The 21,540-nt window shown below is 36.6% G+C and overlaps 1 protein-coding gene and 1 non-coding gene across 2 annotated transcripts in view; one reads left to right on the top strand and one right to left on the bottom strand.

Moving 5' to 3' along the window:
• Positions 1-8,214: 8,214 nt before the first annotated feature.
• On the bottom strand, positions 8,215-8,287 carry TRNAV-CAC (transfer RNA valine (anticodon CAC)). The gene has a single exon. It is a non-coding gene; the product is annotated as a tRNA-Val (tRNA).
• Positions 8,288-13,464: 5,177 nt separating this feature from the next.
• LOC149634491 (multidrug resistance-associated protein 1-like) overlaps positions 13,465-21,540 on the top strand; it is a 265,543-nt gene continuing 257,467 nt past the window's right edge. The window contains exons 1-9 of the mRNA XM_089851005.1: positions 13,465-13,727; positions 13,796-13,856; positions 13,961-14,137; positions 14,233-14,346; positions 14,411-14,548; positions 14,616-14,735; positions 19,766-19,824; positions 20,338-20,631; positions 21,323-21,497. Coding sequence (XP_089707131.1) covers positions 13,812-13,856; positions 13,961-14,137; positions 14,233-14,346; positions 14,411-14,548; positions 14,616-14,735; positions 19,766-19,824; positions 20,338-20,631; positions 21,323-21,497 — 1,122 coding nt within the window. The 5' untranslated portion in view covers positions 13,465-13,727; positions 13,796-13,811. The remainder of the gene's footprint in view (positions 13,728-13,795; positions 13,857-13,960; positions 14,138-14,232; positions 14,347-14,410; positions 14,549-14,615; positions 14,736-19,765; positions 19,825-20,337; positions 20,632-21,322; positions 21,498-21,540) is intronic.

Below are 21,540 nucleotides of genomic sequence, written 5' to 3'. Positions count from 1 at the left end.
CAATTTTTAGCAGCCTCTATTGACGAATTGAGATTTAATCAGAAACATTCAATTTGAACAAGGATTGTTTTATGCGTTCAAAACTAACCATGAACATACAATTTTGAACAAACTACCGTCATATCGATCAAAACTTAACGCTAGAATTCATTTTTGAACAACTTATATTTACCATTCAAAAATACATCATTATACCATTCAATTTTAAATAATCGCCTTCTCAAATGAAACGTTCAGTCATGGTCGTTTTGGCGTTCTAATAGGATTGTATTAGTATTCAAACTAGAGCCTTTTAGGTGTTCAAACGTTAGTGTTATTGGTGTTCAAATGAGAGCGTTTTTGGCTTTTTAACAAGAGCGTTAAGTGCCTTGACACAGGAGCTTTGTTCTGTTCAAATGAGAGATTTTTGGGCGCTCATGGGAGTTTCCTGGCATACACACAGGAGTTTTTCAGGTGTATTGTTAAAACAATTTCAGGTTTACCTCTTATTTAATCACGAAGTAAAAGCACTGGTTTAATCAAAATTTTAATAATATAATTAAACAAGTTATTTTTGTTATATTTAGACGTCCAAAAACATTATATTTTGCCAGTTTTTCTTTACCATTAATTCTTCAGTCGATTTTCGTTTTCGGAAACTAGGCTAGGACGTCGAATTTTTCCATGAACACAGGGACACACAAATTACGAAAATGATAAGAAAATGGAGGCTATAGCTAAACTTAATTACTTGCTTAACTGACTGATTAGTTACATAGTAAACTAAACTTGTTTGGTGATGGTTCTCTCTAACGTAAAGAGTGTTGTAAGGCCATCAAAATCGCCCTCGTTTAAACTTTAAACTCTAGTGCAATCATATTTAAATAGCAAAATGACTTAATCTACACGCTTCCTTAGCGTGAAAATTTGAATGTCAATATTAGCATTCAAATATTAACATATCATTAACGTGTACAATTAAATACCACTTTATGCGTTAATATTTTATTGACAATGCGTACCACAACAGTGGCACGGTATTGAACGCAAAAACCTTCAATTTCGAATGTAGTTTTTTACAGGTAAGGTATTATCGTGATTTACTCGATCCTATTTTCGATCACGATATTCTTGAATTCCTTGTTTGTGGAGCAAGTTCCGTTATTAGTGACGAATTTGGCATTAGGTTTAACCGTCATGTGCTGTTGCAGGCAATTTATAACAGTTGACGATGCAGCGTTCCTCATAACGTCTGTTTCTATCCTCTTCGAAAATGAGTCAACGATTATTAGTATAAACTGATTTTACCATGTACACGTTACCATGGCATTATTTAAGGTGCCAAGGTGATAATGATCTTTGGGACATCGGTGCAAATTCTCTGCTTGTCGCACAGGAACGTGAACATTCCTTCAGTTAATTTTTCTAAGCCTGGCCACCGAACTTTGGATCGTACTTGCACCTTCTTTGATTCTATGCCATGGTGAAAACTGTGCAACTCCGCTACTAATTGAGTGGCACTATTACTTTGTTGCCCATCAGCAGTATGTCGTCGGCGATGGATACTTCATACCGCCTTGGATAGCACCTCTATACGTCGTTTCTGATTCTTAACGGGTTTGTGGGCCACCATTGTAGCAGGCGAAAGGTCACGTGAGGTCAAAAGTATAGTAGGCGCAAGGTCACTTGGGCCAAGGGGTCGGGAACCTACGTTGCCATAGGATCAGGATGAGCAGCCAAGAGAATTATCTCGCTTCCAGAAGACTGCCTGATTTGACGGCCTGCGAAAGCGAGCCCCTGCGAGACCGTGCGGGAGGACGCGAATGACTTATCTCGCTTAACTCAGGCCGGACAAAAATTAGGATATCGTTAGTTAATAAAACTGATTATATAGTGTGGAAGAGATCAGACCAACACCTTCCTTTGTGGACAACCCCCAATATGGGCAATGGCTGACGTCATTTTATTAAACTATACAGGTTGTAAATAAATCTTTGGAATTGATGTTTTATTTTAAGCAAGTGGCAAGGTACAAAAGGAATATTGGAGAATACGCCTGAATGCAACAAAATGTTTAAAAGCACAATTCAACAATTAGTCTTAGGACTAAGGTCTCAGTTTACAACCCCTAATCTGTTTGGTAAACACATCGTACATTTGTACGATGTGACTACCATTGTGGTAGATGTACTCTTCAAAACGACTGCCCATGTCTTGCTACACATTTACAAGCGTTAAACTCATGACGAAACACGAGTAAATGCCTCCAGTGATTTTACAACGGTGGGGTGGCGTAGCGGCTAGCGCTTTCGTCTCGCAGCAAGAGGATCCCGGGTTCGATCCCGGACTGTGGCCCCGGGTGAAAATCTGGGAACAAATCCTTCTGCGTAGAGTTTTCAAGTTCTCTCCCCACTTGTTAAAAGGAGTTTTCCTCCGTGCTCTAAGGCGGTTCCTCCTTTCCATCAAAACTTACAGAGGTTAACGGTAATAGTTAGTATAGGGCGCTGTAGGTTAGCTGGGGCATAGGTTTTCCTGCCAATGCTAACGGTGATCGACCTCGTCCCCTTCAAAAGAATTGCGTCAAGTGTTGTTTATCTACTGCTTTCAGAGGAATTTTAGCTTGAACATTGACAACGATGGTGAAGCAAACCGTTTCGTCACATTATCTTTCATTGTCACATATAAATATAGCTTAAACCTCGGATATCCTGTTGAGATTGTTTTAAAGTTGCTAACTCTCGATTTTGAAGTTATTTACTGTCAAGTGACACTTGAAGTTCCGATTTAATCTTATAAACCGACTAGCATCCTTAGCCGATATCGTATATTAACCGATGTCAATATCAGAATTAACTGAAATACCTATACCAATTTTTTTAACTCAATGAATCTGAAATATAAATATAATACCTACTATTACATAGAGATGGGCCGATACCGATACTGAAATCGGTAAAAAATTAGTATCGATAGCGTAACCGATATTGGTAAACTGACCATCACTAATTGCTTTACTAAATAATTTCAACTAAACTGTTCAAAACATTTGGGAAAGGCTTAGTTTAGAAATCAGTTGAGTTCTAATTTTAAATATATGTAATTTCTGCTTAAGTAAAATTAAGCAATAAAAGAAAAAGTGGCGATAAATTTGGGATGAGTAAGTGTTTAGCGGGAGATAGAAATACCATTTTGGAGTTGGGTTAGAGAAGAAAGAGAATACGGTTTAAAGCACCATCTCCATATGGAACCAACCCTAATGTTAACTAATTTTTGTACGTGTTAATGTTTCATATGATCTAACCAAGTTTAAAGGTTGCCGAGGAGACATTTAAAGAAAGAATGAAAGGTTTTGTCTCAATTCCAAATTGCTGCCGAGTATTTGACTGTAAATTTTACGGTACTTTCTTAGTGTACTTATTGAATAAAGAGTTAGTATCAAACTCTCTCGTTCTATGAGGGCATCGTACGACCTTGAACAAAAAGAGGTAGTGGTTTCAAAATTTTGCTCGTGCTAATAAAAGTTAAGCTTGACAAATTTTAAGGTGATTGCGAGTGACAACTTACCTACCAGGTTAACCCATTTTTAAGATATCACTCCCGTGATAAATTAAAACTGCAAAAAAAAAACAATTTCAGCACCTCGTTTCCTATTAACGCGAGCGAAATCTCGAGGCAACCCATGCTTTTTGTTCAAATTTTGATGGCAGTCTAGACTGACTTCTCGCTTTTTTATCTCACAGAGCCGCGTATTAATGCGCGAGATGAACAGTAACCTTCTTGTCGATAGATATCTCTCGCGATTACTCCCTATAAAAGTTGCAGAATTTACGCCAAGATGTCTGCTAATTTTTACTTACAGTAAGCGTTTAAACATGTAACGCTTCCCGATAAACCAAAAAGGTTAACACTGAGTTGCATCCAAGTGCCGAAACTGATGACCCAAATTGACTTGAACCCCTCTTCCCCAATATATCTCGTTCAATAGGTCTCTTCGATGTAAGGAAAGGGAAAGGCAAAGATCGGTATAAAAAAGCTGACCCTTAGCCGCCTCTGCACACTCTCTGGGCCCAAAATGCCTAGAGTGAAGGCCCCTCAAAGCGGGATGGAAGTGAAGAGTTATACCAATCTTAGTTACCTCGACGAGGCTTTTTGGAAAATTAAATGAACAGACCTTGAATATGAACAGTTTGGGTTAATATCTTCCAAGATGATTTCTTCAAATTTCAGTCTCAATATTGACTGTGATTCTTGAAAAACGAACGCTGCTCGTTTTGATGAGCGATCTAACCAGTGACGAAATGGAAATTTTGGATTTACGCCTGGACTCCGCTCCTTGATCTTCCATAAAATGTGCAATCTCACTGAGGGGCCCGTTTCCGAAACACTTCTAAGTACATAAATTTGACAAATGAACTCGTTGCTTACACCGAGAGAGAGAGAAATAATGATTTTTTGAGTATATTTTTGACTAGCATGATTACAAATGCATATTTTATTATTGCTTCATAATGGAGTAATATTATTGAAACCATTTCTATGCATTTATATTCAACAAATATGCTTGCTTTTTACCCAGAGGGAGAAAAAATGATCTTTTTGAGTATATTTTTGACTATCTTGATTACAAATGCATATTTTAATATTGCTTCATAGATTAGTAATATTATTCAAACCATTTTTATGCATATATATTCAACAAATGAGCTTGGTTTTTACCAGGAGCGAGAAATAATGATCTTTTTGAGTATATTTTTTACAAGCTTGATTAAAAATGCATATTTTAATATTCCATCATACCCAGGCAGCAAAAACACGTTAATATTTGATTTATTTTTCGTGTCAGGGGTTTATAAAACTTTTTCGTGGATTTTATAAGAAACGAGTTTTATGAAACGCTAGATCTAGTTGCTCACTCAATCCAACGTTTCTGAACGTCTAAATAACGTCGAATCAAAACTTATCAGAATATATAAAAAAGACTTGGTTTGCCCAAGCCTTAAAAACAAAACGATAAGAGTTTTTCCAGTTGTCTGAAGCGCGGATATTTTTTTCTATTGAATTTTAAAGACAATCCGTATTTTACTACTCTTTAGAATTTAATTCAATCACCTGATTTTACTGCTAATGGATTAGTTTCCTATAAATTAATTGAAATAAAAAATTACTTATCTCAGATTTTTCATGAACAATTCCATTTTCCTGAAACATTTTATCATGAATTTTTTTCTTTTCAATGGAGAACGTACTTTAATTTTCAAATAATACTCTCATTAATAATGTATTATATGCGGTCTTTTCGAATACAAAAGGGGGCTGTTATCACCTTTCTTATATTTGATAAAGGGGTTCGATTCTTCTTTAAGCAGAGTCACAATTATTGAACTGTGTATATCAGTACTTGTGGGGAAGATTTTAGAAGTGTTGGTTGAGTTGCTATTTAGTTGACAACATTATGAATACTTGATGTGTTTAAAACCTTTTGAAAGGAAAATTCTCGGAAATTAAAAAAGAAAGAGTCAATTTGATTAAATTTACACGATATCCCTCAAAATTATAAATGCATGATAAAATGATTCAGGAAAATGGAATTGTTGTTAAAAAATCTGAGATAAGTAATTATTTATTTCAATTAATTTATAGGAAACTAATCCATTAGCAGTAATATCAGGTGATTGAATTAAATTCTAAAGAGTAGTAAAATACGGATTGTCTTTAAAATTCAATAGAAAAAAATATCCGCGCTTCAGACAACTGGAAAAACTCTTATCGTTTTGTTTTTAAGGCTTGGGCAAACCAAGTCTTTTTTATATAATATCTGTTCCTTCAGCCTTAATTTGTATTAATATATTATAAAAATAATAATAGGCTTGTCAAACTTCTAATGAAATTGTGTTGTTCGGTGTTCCAGTAAGATGTTCGTGAGCATATTGGCTCCCTCCAAGTGCCTCTCATTATTTTATGGGAAAGATTAAAATTTTGAATTATTTGGCAGGGGAGTGTTAAATTAATTCACAATTGGTAGGCAGGTTGTAAATTAATTCACCATAGACAGGCGGGTGGTAACTTATTTTATATAAAAAGGCGGTTGGTGACTCAATTAAGTTTAGTTGACCTTTTTGCATAGATTTAAAAAAAAGTTATTTCTAAACCTCGCGCCACACGCGCACATTTCATTGAAATTTTGTTATTTAATAATTTTCCCTTATATATACTAAGATTCTTCATCAAAAATAGACAACGCGCTTTCCAAGACTCGAACCTGCAATGTTTTGCCTCGAATGCAAACGCGTTATCCATTACGCCACAAGCCCGTACTTCGTAACAAAAAAATTATCCAAACATTGTATTTATAGGATCATTTCATTTATGTTGAATAAAAGATCTGTAAAAATAAACACCGAGCTTGCCAGGACTCGAACCTGCAATCTCCTGCTCCATAGGCAGACGCGTTATCCTATGCGCCACAAACCCGATGAAGGCTGATCGAAATGCTATGAAAACAGTGTAATATATGTAACGGTTTTACCATGATTTATAAATTAATTAAAATAAAATACTTGGAATTAATTGTTCTTAATCAAACTTCAGAAGTTCAACATTTAATAGTTGCTTGATAATTCAAAAGTGTTCCGAACTTTAACTTCCCAGTAGTTTCTGAGTTATTCGATGGAGTGGACCACCAAAAATCCCATGCTTTTTCTATAGGACGCTAAGCCTAAAATCTGTGAATTATTTCTTTAACATTAAGGGAGGGTGTGGGTTCTTATCTAGAAGGGCCTACCGGCCCTCTAGAATTTGGTCCGTTCAAAACTGGTTTCACACGTTTATATTTGGTTTATACGTAGTTTAAATAACACTTATTAAAATTAGTGATTTACAAACCTATTTTATACGTTCAGTTATTGCTATGTATCGTAAATATAACACTTACTCTAATCACTCATTTTCAAACCATTTACATACATTTAGTTTTGGTTGATAAATCGTGACGATAACACCATTCATAATTATATAAAAACGTCTTGGTTTGGACCAAGGCCGAAAAAACAAACGATATGTGTGAGGTTTATCAATTAACTGAAGTTTCAGATATTGAAATTTTTTTCTAGTTATTTTTATCCACTCAATCCTTAATCAATATTTAATTCAATCAACTGATTTTACTGTTAATCGATCTAGTCCCTCTAAATTAATTGAAAAAATTACATATCTACGCTTTTTCAAGAACAATCACATTTTCCGAAAACATTTTATCATGAAATTAATTGTTCTTGAAAAAGCGTAGATATGTAATTTTTTCAATTGATTTAGAGGGACTAGATCGATTAACAGTAAAATCAGTTGATTGAATTAAATATTGATTAAGGATTGAGTGGATAAAAATAACTAGAAAAAAATTTCAATATCTGAAACTTCAGTCAATTGATAAACCTCACACATATCGTTTGTTTTTTCGGCCTTGGTCCAAACCAAGACGTTTTTATATAATATCTGTCACTTCTGTCTTAATGTAATTAAATTTTGAATAATTATGTTTGCTTTACCATCACACATTTGCACTCTAAAATATAATGGTGCATTCAAACACCATATATGCTGTTTTTTCAAGTGCCAAAAAAGGCATCATTTAGGGTGTACTTTAACCCCATTTCTATGATCAATTCACGCCATTTACTAATATTATTTGGAAGTATTAAGGAAATATTAAGCATTTAAGCACCATTTACAGTGGCTTTTAACATCTTTTTTTTCTGACAATCTGTTGAACTTCTAATATTACTTAGTTTAATGGTTTTAAAAGTAGGGAAAAAGTATGCTACCTACGTCACATTATTAGACCAAGTGAAGTGAAATAATTGTTAAATATTTATTATAACCACTACACCACAGACACGTGGTAAGTCTAAGTTTTCCAAGAGATCTAACTAATTATTATGTCCAATCACGATGGTTAAAACATGTATCTATCTGGGCTCGAACCTGGGACTTTCCGTGTGTGAAGCGGACGTAATAACCACTACACCATAGATACGTGGTAATACTGAGTTTTCCAAGAGATCTAGCTAATTCAAGCGCCCAATCACGATGGTCAAAACATTTATCTCCCAGGGCTTGAACCTGGGACCTTCCACGTGTGAAGCGGACGTGATAACCACTGCACCATAGATACATGGTAGCACTGAGTTTTCCAAGAGATCTAGCTAATTCTTATGTCCAATCACGATAGTCAATACATGTATCTACCAGGGCTCGAACCTGGGACCTTCCGCGTGTGAAGCAGACGTGATAACCACCACACTACAGATGCGTAGTAACACTGAGTTTTCCAAGAGATCTAGCTAATTATTATGTCCAATCACGATGGTCAAAACCGTACTTCTGTAATTAACTAAAATTAACATACTTAGACTTAATTGTTTTGATCAAGCTGGCCGATAGCACACCCTGAATACTTAATTGTTAATTTAAGATAATTCCGAAAAGTATCTTCGCTGTAGTTTTTAAGTTATCGGTGGGGAAAAATCACGAAAAACCCATGTTAATCTCCATAGGAAATTAGCAAAAGCAGGTGAATATTACTTTAACGTTACAAAACGGTATCAAGTCATATCTACAAGAGCCTACCGGCCCTGTAGAATACAGAAAGAGTAATAAAGTCGTCTATCTGTGTGTCTGCGCGTGTTGTTACATTAGTGCACCGTGTTATCAGTTTGTCTTGTGTTGGTTATGTTCTTAAACTAAGAATTTCTTTGAGATACAACGAGGTGATTGTGTTTACACGTCAACCCACTTGTCAATATAATAATGATTGAATTAACTTTAACTTCGGCACTTACTTGTCAATTAAAAGCCGTAATTGTATATTTAAGTAAATAAGTTTGTAGGTAGGCCTTCTCTAGATTCGGAGAGGTATTATTTTCGTTTATCAACTTGTAATTAATGTAAGACAATTAAGTCTGGGTTAGAACAATAATTAGATTCCCACTGTAGTGAAAATTGTTACGTAAAATCTCAATGACATCAAAACTATATAATTACCAATTATAAGTCAGAGCACTACCAACGAAATATACAAGGGGGGTCCCTCACCCATATATTTTTGACTTGTGTGGTTGATAGATGGCTCTTCTTCGTCTCTTTAATACACTTACTAATTAGGCCCGCCGCGCGCTCCTTCGCTCGAGGTTCGAAACTTAGAGCAGGCTGCTGGTCACGTGAGGTTTACGTAATTTTTTTAGACTTAAACGCGCCTCTAGTGGAGAATTGTGGCAATTTAAAAGGTCCGGAAAAAATAAAAAAAAATTGGCGCCCGCATGGGCCTTGTATATCTCGTTGGTAGTGGTCAGAGTCAATTTGAAGTAACGTAAACTACAGTAATTTCGTTGGTGTTAGGAATTTGATTTCTGGGGGCTGAGTTATTAAATTTTCATCGTTTAAGTACATTGTTTAAAAAATATTTCGGTAATGACCGCGGAAAGTTGAACCTCTGTTGGGCTGACCAATCGCGTGAAGCCCAGTCTTCCTGCCATAATTAATTATCTAAATTACTTCCAATCATAGACCCAATCCCTTAAACGTTTCTTCACGTTCAAGTTAGTCGTACAACAGACAGCCCTACTAACCGTGGATTTTCTAGACATATAGTATGAAACTTTGATAACTTATTTTTAATTAACGAAAACAAGTTCGATGAGGCTGCTTGGTCCTTTTGTGGTCTTCAGAACAGTAGATAATAATGAAAAACGGGTTATTTTCCTTTAATTTTTATATTTTACATTTCAAGTCAAGAGTTATTTAACATGGATAAGCTCCATTAGCAGTTTACCACGGAACCCTCGGTGAAAACTTCTTCAAATCCACTCTGGGGTGTTAAGAAATTTTCACCTCAGGGTTCCGTGATATTTTACATTTGTTTTGAAATAATGAGCTATTAAGGTTACGATATTAATATAAAAAGGAATACAGGCAGATAATTATCGCATTAGCTGATATAATCTCGTATAATTATCTTAAGCCAAAATATTCCATGCGTGAAAACCTATTTCCTTACGCGCATTCTTTATATCCATGGTTTGTCTTTGTCGTCCAAGAATGATTTTAAACTTGAAGTATTAATACAATTCCATGAATCAGTGGCGTTGGTAGGCCTTTTTTTTGGGGGGGGGGGGAGGGGGTGAGTTATACCCCCCCAAATAACTTAGACCCCTCAAAATAATCCATAAACCCTTCCAAAAATTACTCGTAGCCCCCTAAAGTTCTGTAGCAATATATAAAAAATTATATTGATAGATTCGTTAAGTTTCAATGAACCACTTATGCAAAATTTTGTAATTAATTTCTTACAATAACTTTAAAATAGTTTGCCCAGATACCCCCCCCCTCCCCCAAATTTCAAACCCTAGCAACGCTACTGCAATGAATATGAATGTATCAATTTGACTAAAAACCTGGTAAGCATATTTATAAATAATATATATTTGGAATGTGAATTTAATTAACCTTTGCCTTGAAAACGTTTCTTGGCAAAACGCCGACGATGAGACGAATTCTCCTACGAAGCATTTTTGGAATTTCTTTTACTTGTGTTTGGGGAAATTTCAACATTCCCTAAAATTCGTTTGCAACCTTTACTGCTGCTAAATTGCTAATAAGAAAACCAATCCCGAAAGTAACAGCCCCGTCGGGAGTGTGGCGCACTCCTGTAAGCCCAGCTTCTGGGCGGCAAACTTTGAGGGAATACGACACATGTCGGCGATCCTACCCTATAGGTGCTGACTGTCCCGTGTCCGCCGGAGGTGACTTACCCCCTTTCCACCTTCCGTCACCTCCCAAGTAAACTTCATTTCCTTCCCGGTTTACACAAATACGACCTAGCGGCCCCCGTCGGTGTTGGGTCTCACGCTCACTTCTTCCTGGTGCTCAAGGCCTCACGGCTAAGCACTAGTGTTCGTTGGTGGTAAAAAAAAAGTAACAGCCCCTTAGTTTGGGCAGGATTTTTAAACCTTGGCCCTTCAGATGATTAAAGGTGTAATCCTTTTTGTGGGTAAGTTTTAAGAAACTATTACGTAACAAATATATATTTCAATACTTGAAGAATAGAGCGGCTCCAGTAGATCCCCTACAAGGGGACTTTCCTCCTGAACTCCGGGTTTGGCTTGGCAAAGGCTAGTGGGCGGGATTTATACATGCAAGTATAAATCACGCCCACAAATGCCTCTAGCTTTGCCAAGCCAAAACTGGAGTTCGTAAGGAAAGTCAACTTGTAGGGGATCCTCAATGCAATTAGTTTTACCAGAAGCCTATAATTAAACCTCCTTCGGAGGGAAGCCTCTATCAAGCCATAGACGCCACGTTAAAAATCTGAAACGTCTTGGTTTCGCGCTTCACTAAAGAGAACACTAAAGTAGTTGAGGACTGACAGCTTATGAATAGTCTTTGTAGAAAGAAAATAGTTCGACTTTGTCCAAAAAAAAATAAGAAAAAAATGGTAAAATTAAATGGCGGTGCACATACCGCAGACGAGAAATTTTCAATGCCAAGTATTTCTTGATTTGAAACAAACAAGCACTAAATATGTGCAAACAACGGTTAAACTACAAAAATTGGGACTTTTTCTTGGAATCATTTTTGGAAATATTCTCTTTCAGATTTAAAAATATTGAACATAACCTTCTTATTAGACCATAAAGTCTTAAGTTTACTTGGGTGTGTTTGTCTAAAGTAAGCGAGATTTTTACAAATAAATTATGTAAAATTTCTTGCCTTTCATTCCCAATATGCTTTACAAAACTTTCACTTGAAATATCTTTTAAAATTAAATCATAAACAGCTTCAATATCCATTATTGAACTAACCCTGGGCCTACCATCACTTTATCACAGACTCCGCTGTAGCAGACGACAGTTACAATTTCAAAATAGCCGCTGGCATAGGACTATTATGTCTTATGTAAAGGCGATATTTTTTCGCCGTCAATAAAATTGTATCGCTGCGTCGATGTCTCTAAGCGCGAAAACAAGACGTTTCACGTTTTTTGCCTAGATAGAGGCTTCTCCTCTTATCCGCTTCTGGTTTTACTGATTTGATTTAATATATACTTAATGTAAAATTTTTTTAACTCTCAAAATCTTGGTTTTGGGTGAAATTAAAGGGTTTATGCGTGAACTATTCCTTTATCAAGCGATTTTAGGCGAGGCTGCTTAGTACTGGGCTGGTAGGAAGAAAATTAAATAAAAATTTCTTCCCTGTATCAAGTTTAACGTTAACTAAAAATATTTTCTCTCGACGAACGAAAAATTTGATACTGCCAAAGGCAGGACTGTGGCACTACTACTACTATTACTACTACTACTACAGGGCAGGTCAAACAAAGAGCCCCATCGTAGATATCCATCATGCGATGTGGCTAATAAACAAGACGACCCAAGGCCTCGGCTTGTAATAGTAGCCATATCGTACCGTACTTAACTGGCGTACATACTCCTTTGGGAACGTAAAAAAGCTTAACGTCATAACTTTCAGAACTAGAGGCTACGGCAAAAAATCTTATTTAGGACCTTGGTGTTAGATTATTCACCTTGTGCATGCACTTATGGTCAGAAGCATTTGAAGGAGAAAGAATTCGGTAAAACACCTAATAATTGTAATATCCCGGAACCTTAAGACCATTCTAAAAATAACGTCAGTAAATATTTGCTTTTGCTTTCAAAATTTGCCTCGATTTCATTGAATGTTGAAATAGGGGAGCGATATTGAAAGTGTGAAATCGTATTGCGGACGGGTGAGAGGAATATTAAAGGTAGAGTATCATAATTCCCTTCCTTTTAAGTAGACGAACGAAAAATATCAATTTCACCACAATTCTCTCCCTTTCACTTCCCCTTCAATGACGAACAAAAACTTTTAAACTGCCAAAGGCGCTACTACCATAACAACAACAGGTAGGTCAAACTAAGAGCCTCATCGTAGTACTGTACATCATACAATGTGGCTAAAAAGGGTATAGGGTTAGAAGAAGGCTTGGCGGGAGAGTTTCATAAGTGCTCTAGGCCTACCTAAAATTTTGGATTTGTATCAGTATTCGGTTATTGTTATTTGTTAGCTCTCGATTTTTTAATATATTGCTCATATTCCGCTGACTAAATTAGTTAAATAAAATTCAACGAGCTTAACTAAAACGGCAAAAAAGGTTTTTTCGTAGTTTAAATAAAACTAACCCTAATATCCACGCTAGCCTCTGCGCCGCGTTGCGTTCTGGGGAATTTCGGTTGTCACTTTTTACAACCTCTCTGTTCTTATAGGCTGCCTTATGTATGGGAAATTCAAATGCAAAAAAGAAACACCCCTTAAGAGATAATTTTTTCTCTTGGGACCGCCACTATCGCACGGCTCTCTCAGAGGTGGCGCTAGCGTCGCGGCGTTTGTCTGAATTAAGTCCTGAAGAGGGTATGGGAAAAGGTTGATTGCACTCCAAGTGTAAGGGACTCCTGATAACGATGGCATATCATCACAAGATTGTAACATAGTCTTTCCTACTGATAATAAAGACAATCTTTCGTCGAGAAAATGTACAGTTCATAAAAGCGTACTTCAGTTTTTTACGCCTAAAGTTTTTAATTTTGTTATTCGGTTCTAATGTACATGAATCTTTTCTGAACTATACACATGTGTTTTGCGAGGGAGGTCTTTTAAAGTAGGGTTTTACGGATTTACGCTATCAACGTTGCGGTTCATTGTTGTAGTTAGACGTGCGATAGCATCACAGCGACTAGATTGATAAACAAATTCCTCAAATTTATTTTAGCATATGTTTTAGTATTATTCATCTTCAAATGGATTCATTTATTCTGGATGACTTTTGCGAATCTCCATTTTGGGTATGTTACCTGTTGTTTATTTACTTTACCAAAATTAGGCATTTGATAGGTTAAAAATTTGTCGTTTGCGTTTAAACATTAAGTGTGCACATTATTCTAAACAGGAAGCCAATTTGACATGGTACACGGATAATCCTGATTTCACGCCTTGTTTTCAAAAGACCATATTGGTCTGGGTGCCATGCGCGATACTCTGGTTGTTCCTCCCTTTAGAAGTCGCTCTGATTGCCAAGTCGGAACGGCGGAGCTATCGTTGTTCTCATCTTTCCGTTATTAAAAGTGTAAGTCCTTTTACACCTAACGAGCACAGAGTCTCAGTGCTCCTGAAATACGCGTTGTACATTAAGTAGGTATTACATTTGCTTTGTGTTTTCAGCTCTTGGTTTTGGTACTGGCCACAATTAGCGTCATAAAATTTGGCAAACAAATATACTACGGCGATTTTCAAGTCGTAGACAATTTGGCGGTCGTCCTTCAATTTGTAACTTATGTAAGACCATTTTTAAATATCCATAACGTTTCGATGAAATAATTTGAACTCGTATGTGTTGCAGATCTTGGCGTTATTTCTTATAATTTACGGCAGTGGGGGTGGCACTGTGTTGTCCGGAATCCTGACATTGTTTTGGTTCCTCTTAACACTAACGCAAACTATCACACTGAGATCCACCATCATGAAATACTATTTACAAGTAAGCGAAATTTCCTTTTACTTTTTATAATAAAATTATGGAAAAATAAAAACTTGAAATATTTCAGAACGACAAAGATGACTATTTCGGGTTGGTAATTGAGTCGGTAATTTACCCTTTAGTAGTCGCTACCCTCGTGTTACACACACTGAGTGACACCTCTCCGCACCACGAGAAACTTAAAATGGTAATACACTAGGCTTTTCTATTGTAAATGGTTTATGTATTACTTTTTTGGCACTGGTTACTAGAAGCCCTATATAGCCTTCTCGCTTGTTGTTCTCGACTTGACTCTCAGTAAAGTTGAAGTATCACACTTCTAATTGGAATATTGTGACTCAAAATATCCCATGTTATTTTCTATATGGTTTTGCGACACTATTCTTAAAGGAATACTCTGCTGGGCTCGAGCCCCTATGACTAACTTTACTTAGCCCTAAAAAGAGAGAGTAAATGTGCTGACACCTAGGTTCGAAAGCTTGCAAATTAGTAACGGGCGTTGACGATTCACTTTGCCAATCAGCAATTGAAAAATTATTCCCCCCTGACCGGTATATCAGGGGATATTTCACTAGAAGTATATTTATTGTAGTATGGATAGCGAGAGTACGTAAACGATGCGGCTTAATTATGGGTTAGACCTTCTTGTTTCCCTCCTACAGCGCCCTTTCTCTCTCTAGCCAAAGCCCACGCTCTAGCAGGGATCTCCCGTGAAGCGAAATGCTATACGTGTTTCAGTTAGGGCTGTGCGAATACTTGAATTTTCGAATTATATTCGTTTAATTCGAATCGAGTATCGTTTGTAACTCTCCATCTATCGAGAACATTCTATCTTTGGAATAGGTATTAGTTACCGTTAATACCCATCCATTTTAAATCACTAATAAATTCCTATCACTTTGAAATGCATCAATAAAAATCACCAATGAAAGAAAATCTTCATTAGTGAATAGCTCCTCGACGCGCTGCTCTTAACAATGCTTAAATGATTACCCGGAACCACTATTTAAAATAGCCCTTATTCCCAATCTCTTCTAAAATCGTCAATGACCATTTAGTGAGTAGCTCCTCGACGCGCTACGTTCAACGTTTCTAAAATAATTACACGCAACCCCTAAGTAACCTTTAAACAAATTCCTTTTTAAAATCACTAATATAAATCCCCAATGAGTGAAAATTACCATTAGTGAAAAGCTCCTCGACGCGTTGTCTTTAACAGTACACGTAACCTCTAAGTATACCTTAATGCCAATTTAGTTTAAAATCGACGAGTTTCTAGTGAGTTGCACCTCGATGATTAACCGTAATCTAGACATAACCCCTAATCCTCATCCAATTTAAATCACCAATGAATCCCTATCCCTTTTAATCAATGGAAATCACCTATGAACGAAAATTTTCATTAGTGCATAACCCCTCGACGCCTTTAACAGTGCTAAAATGATTACCCGTAACATCTAAGTGAACCTTAATATGACAAATTTGTGTGTTCACAAAAGACATACAGATACTAGTGTTTGTTCATTAATATTCTCACAGAGCATCCGCATTGTACTGTCAATAGATAAATCATAATCCTTTCTCCTTTAAAATCACCAATGAATGAAAAATATCACCTTAGCACAATTTATTCCTTTTCACTCTAAGTTAGTTAATTTATATTTGCAGAGTACATTCCCAATGCACTGCTATAGACAAATCATAATCCTCTCGCTTTGAAAATCACCAATCCCTCTTTTCATTCTCCCTTTAATAAGACGAACGATACTTTTTCTTCTACATCTACATCTTCTTCAAACCAAGTGAAACTTATACCTCCATCAACGATATGGCTAAAAATAAACAGCCTAAACCGAATCGTTCCAAAGCCAAAACTTTCCCAGAGGCCGGATGGCGAAAGAAATTCAAAGAAACCCGGTGTGAGAGGGGAAAAAGACGCGAGAATTACCAAAATCAGGACCCCAGGTCTTCTACTAGCCACGGTTTCTGTTACATTTCTCAGTCCCTAATGTTAGGTCTTTGTACCACGTGACTCAATTGGCCATGGTGACTGATGTACATATTTCAAATAAAACGTACACGCCTCCTGATGGTATCGCCATCTAGCGTTAAAATCAGTATGGTAGTTTACGTGGAAGAGTATTCCTTTAACGTCTTTCTAACTGTGCAACTTCCTTGGATAGTAGTAACGCACGCGAGGGCGGGTGCTCATGCACGGTCCGTGACATTTAGGCGCCGCCACTTAGGCGCTGGTTATTTAGGCGCCGCCATTTAGCCGCCAAGACAATTAGGCGCCGTGACATTTAGGCGCCGCGACATTTAGGCGCCGTGACATTTAGGCGCCGCGACATTTAGGCGCCGTGACATTTAGGCGCCGCGACATTTAGGCACCGTGACATTTAGACTCCGCGACATTTAGGCGTCGAGACATTTGCGTGCCAATAATTTTTCCATTATTTCTTCTAAAAATCCGTAATGACCTCTCAATTTGGCAACCCGTGTATTGTCCCTGTGCGTCACTGCATGTTCGCAATCTTCATTAAAGGACACGAAAACTTACTTGTTTTTACAAAACAATCCTAAAATAATAAAAAAACAAACATAACCTAACCTAACCTAAGTTGGGAAGTCAATGAAAATAAACAACAATATTTTGGAAAAGGCATATTCCTTTGGAAAGTCAACGAACATGAACAACAATATTTTGGAAAAGGTATATTATTTTAGGAAGTCAAAGAACATAAACAACAATAATTTGGAAAAGGGATATTATTTTGGGAAGTCAATGAAGATAAAAACAATATTTAGGAAAAGGCATATTATTTTGGAAAGTCAAAGAAGATAAACAACAATATTTAGGAAAAGGCATATTATTCTGGGAAGTCAAAGAAGATAAACAATAATTTGGAAAAGGCATATTATTTTGGGAAGTCAAAGAAGATAAACAATAATTTGGAAAAGGCATATTATTTTGGAAAGCCAATGAAGATGAACAACAATATTTTGGAAAAGGCATATTATTTTGGGAAGTCAATGAAGATAAACAACAAAATCTTGGAAAAGGCATATTATTTTGGGAAGTCAAAGAAGATAAACAACAATATTTTGGAAAAGGCATATTATTTTGCGAAATCAATGAAGATAAACAACAATATTTTGGAAAAGGCATATTATTCTGGGAAGTCAAAGAAGATAAACAATAATTTGGAAAAGGCATATTATTTTGGGAAGTCAATGAAGATAAACAACAATATCTTGGAAAAGGCATATTATTCTGGGAAGTCAATGAAGATAAACAACAATATTTTGGAAAGGCATATTATTTTGGGAAGTCAATGAAGATAAATAACAATATTTTGGAAAAGGCATATTATTTTGCGAAGTCAATGAAGATAAACAACAGTATTTTGGAAAAGGCATATTATTTTGCGAAATCAATGAAGATAAACAACAATATTTTGGAAAAGGCATATTATTCTGGGAAGTCAAGGATGATAAACAACAATATCTTGGAAAAGGCATATAAAGAAGATAAACAATAATTTGGAAAAGGCATATTATTTTGGGAAGTCAATGAAGATAAACAACAGTATTTTGGAAAAGGCATATTATTCTGGGAAGTCAAAGAAGATAAACAATAATTTGGAAAAGGCATATTATTTTGGGAAGTCAATGAAGATAAACAACAATATCTTGGAAAAGGCATATTATTCTGGGAAGTCAATGAAGATAAACAACAATATTTTGGATTGGCATATTATTTTGGGAAGTCAATGAAGATAAATAACAATATTTTGGGAAAGGCATATTATTTTGCGAAGTCAATGAAGATAAACAACAGTATTTTGGAAAAGGCATATTATTTTGCGAAATCAATGAAGATAAACAACAATATTTTGGAAAAGGCATATTATTCTGGGAAGTCAAGGATGATAAACAACAATATCTTGGAAAAGGCATATAAAGAAGATAAACAATAATTTGGAAAAGGCATATTATTTTGGGAAGTCAATCAAGATAAACAACAGTATTTTGGAAAAGGCATATTATTATGGGAAGTCAATGAAGATAAACAACAACATGGTTGAACTCTGATGTCAGTTGAATAAAAAGAATATAAGCCTAAAAGTACTTGTCATGTTCCTTTATTAAATATCTCAAATCTTTCGAGAAAATTTTACGGCAATGTCGCGGCGCCTAATTGTCTCGGCGCCTAAATGTCTCGGTGCCAAATTGTCGCGGAGCCTAAATGTCTCGGTGCCAAATTGTCGCGGAGCCTAAATGTCGTGGTGCCAAATTGTCGCGGAGCCTAAATGTCGCGGCGCCAAATTGTCGCGGAGCCTAAATGTCGCGGCGCCAAATTGTCGCGGAGCCTAAATTTCGCGGCGCCTAACTGTCCCGGCGCCTAAGTGGCGGTGCCTAAATGACCGGCGCCTAAATGTCGGCGCCCAAATGTCCCGTTCCGGCTCATGCATGGTTCAATGGGCTGGATTAAGCAATTTTGCACCCCCTAAAGCTTTGTCCACATTGAACTCGCGTTCGCGTAGTCGCGCCTTCGTCTATTCGCATCTTTGCAACAGATCACGAAAAACATTTGCACTTCTGTTCTGATACACGTAAAAATTTTGCTTTACCAATTCTGAGAGCCAATAAAGTTTGAGCAATCATTGCCCCATCTGCCATTCTCCATCGACGTTGTCCAGAGAGAAAAACGAAACTAATCGCCCCACCCTTCCTCTCGTCTGTGATTGGTGCTTTTCTCGCGAAGGCGCGAAATTCTTGGCCAAGTCGCAAGAAACTTGTATTTTCGCGAGGTGAGGACGCAAAGTAGCGAAAACCCAATGTGGACAGTAGTGCTATCTTGCAAACAAGCAAAGCGAAGATGCGAACTTGCAAAATGTGTCAGTCTGGACAGGCCTTTAAGACGGAAAAAAGAACATCAAGTGTTGCTGAGGGGGAATAGTTTAACTCAATGCGCCCCAAACAAACCTTGCGCCCAGGGGGGACAGTTCCCCTCGCCCCCGCTTTAATCCGGCCCTGTGAAAGGTAAAATGCGTCATGCGTAATGATAGCCTAGGTCTTTTCACAAAATCCGCTTAGATACGATGAAAAAATTACTACACAATAATTCCTATAAGATGTATGCCTGTTATGGAACATATACTCTTGTTTTTTTTTTCTAAATGACATTTTTTATGATTATTTTCAAACATTAAGAAATCAAGGGAAGATGATGCATCGTTTTGTTCACGAATGGTACATTCATGGCTTACCAGGTAAATCTAGTCCCGTTCTTGTGTTCAAATATAATACCCGTACTTGAAGCAAAAGTATATAGATATAAAAACAAAAAGTACACTTCGTTAAAACTTTCTCGCGCCATGAAATATGAGAAGCCCTCCTTTATCCCAGAATTGTGCCAACCCCCTCTGCGTATGATTACATTCCCGACCGTGGCACAGGGTACAAGCCGTGAAAAGGCTCATAAAGTAGCGGATGCTGGCTCTAGTACCAATAATTAACGTTTGGATCGCCAGAGTTATGTACTACTTACTATAAACCTATGGCGTCAAGAAACTCTTCCCTGAATGGTTAGTTCGTGTAGGCGGATGAGCGGAGGGTAGTTTGCTTCTCAGTTTAGGTTTACATGTCGTCTACACCCAAAGGCAGGGAAGTGTTAATGAAGTGTATTTTTGTTTTTATATCTATATACTTTTGCTTGAAGGTATCACAGCGCAGCTCATTGTGTTTTAATTCTAACTTTCTTCTAAATTTTAAACAAATTGTAGCGCCCTGTGGAAAGGTTTTAAGAAAAATCTGGAGCCATCGGACGTGTACGATTTGAATAACTCGGAGCGAGCGCTGACTGTATCACGAATTTTCGAAAAACACTGGAAAGCCCAAGCTGAGACCAAAAGTGATGGCGAAGACATGGAAATTACGGAAGAACGAAACAGAAGCAAATATCAAAGCAAATCCATCTCTTGGCCCTTGTTGAGGACAATCGGATCTTGTTTGACAGCTGGAGTGGTCCTACAAGTTCTGTCCGACGTAATGTCTATTGGTCCTGCCCTTTTGACAGGGTAAATAATTTCACTTTTTCAACCATGTAAGAAACGTCATAAATCTTCGTTTTAACCAAGGCCGAAAAAACAAACTATATAAGTGAGGTTTATCAATTGACTGAAGTTCAGATATTTAAATTTTTCTTTCATTATTTTATTAATTTAATCCTTTATCACTACTTAATTCAATCAACTGATTTTACTGTTAATCAATTTGTTCCCTCTAAATTAATCGAAAAAGTACACGTCTACGCTTTTTCAAGAACAATTCCATTTTCCGGAAACATTTTATCATGAAATTAATTATTTTGAAAGGATAACGTGTTAAGTGATTAATATTTAATATTTTAAATATTCTAATTATACCGGCATTGTAGAATTATTTATGGTAAATAAAGATTGTAAGATTAAATTCAAATAAAAAAAACGACTCTGTACATGGCTTTCACTTGAAGCTTGATATTGGGTTTTGATTTCTGTCACTTGGTTCTTTTCTCACACTGAAAAATGAAACGTAGAAAAGGTCTCATCACAGGAGTTTTAACATTTTCCGTTTCTTTGGATCAGCTTTTTGAATGTGTTCATTCCCCATAATATTCTATAAAACGATTCTAACAAAGGTTGAGATTGCAAGTGGTTGACCGCACGCTGCAATGAACCAAGTAAACTTTGCAATCGAGTTAACCAGCTTACTTTCTCTTGTTTTCAGTTCCATTATTGATTACTGTATGAGCGAAGATTCTTTATGGAAAGGGTTTTTCTACGCTTGTCTTTACGGTTTGACCGGTCTTGCGCAATCTTTGTTGCAAGAAGGAAGCGCCATTTTCCACACCAAACTTGGAATGAGACTCAAATCTGCCACCATGCACGTTCTCTACAAAAAAGTAAGTTACTGTTATCGTGATTGTGGGATGCTAGTTCATTAAT

Source organism: Phalangium opilio, unplaced genomic scaffold (assembly GCF_054372755.1).
Source record: "Phalangium opilio isolate 3A_F unplaced genomic scaffold, DU_Popi_V2 ptg000098l_1, whole genome shotgun sequence".
In the NCBI taxonomy this organism is placed as follows: Eukaryota; Metazoa; Arthropoda; class Arachnida; order Opiliones; family Phalangiidae; genus Phalangium; species Phalangium opilio.
Note: the sequence above shows the minus strand (reverse complement) of the source record. Positions and strands in the feature narration are given on the sequence as shown.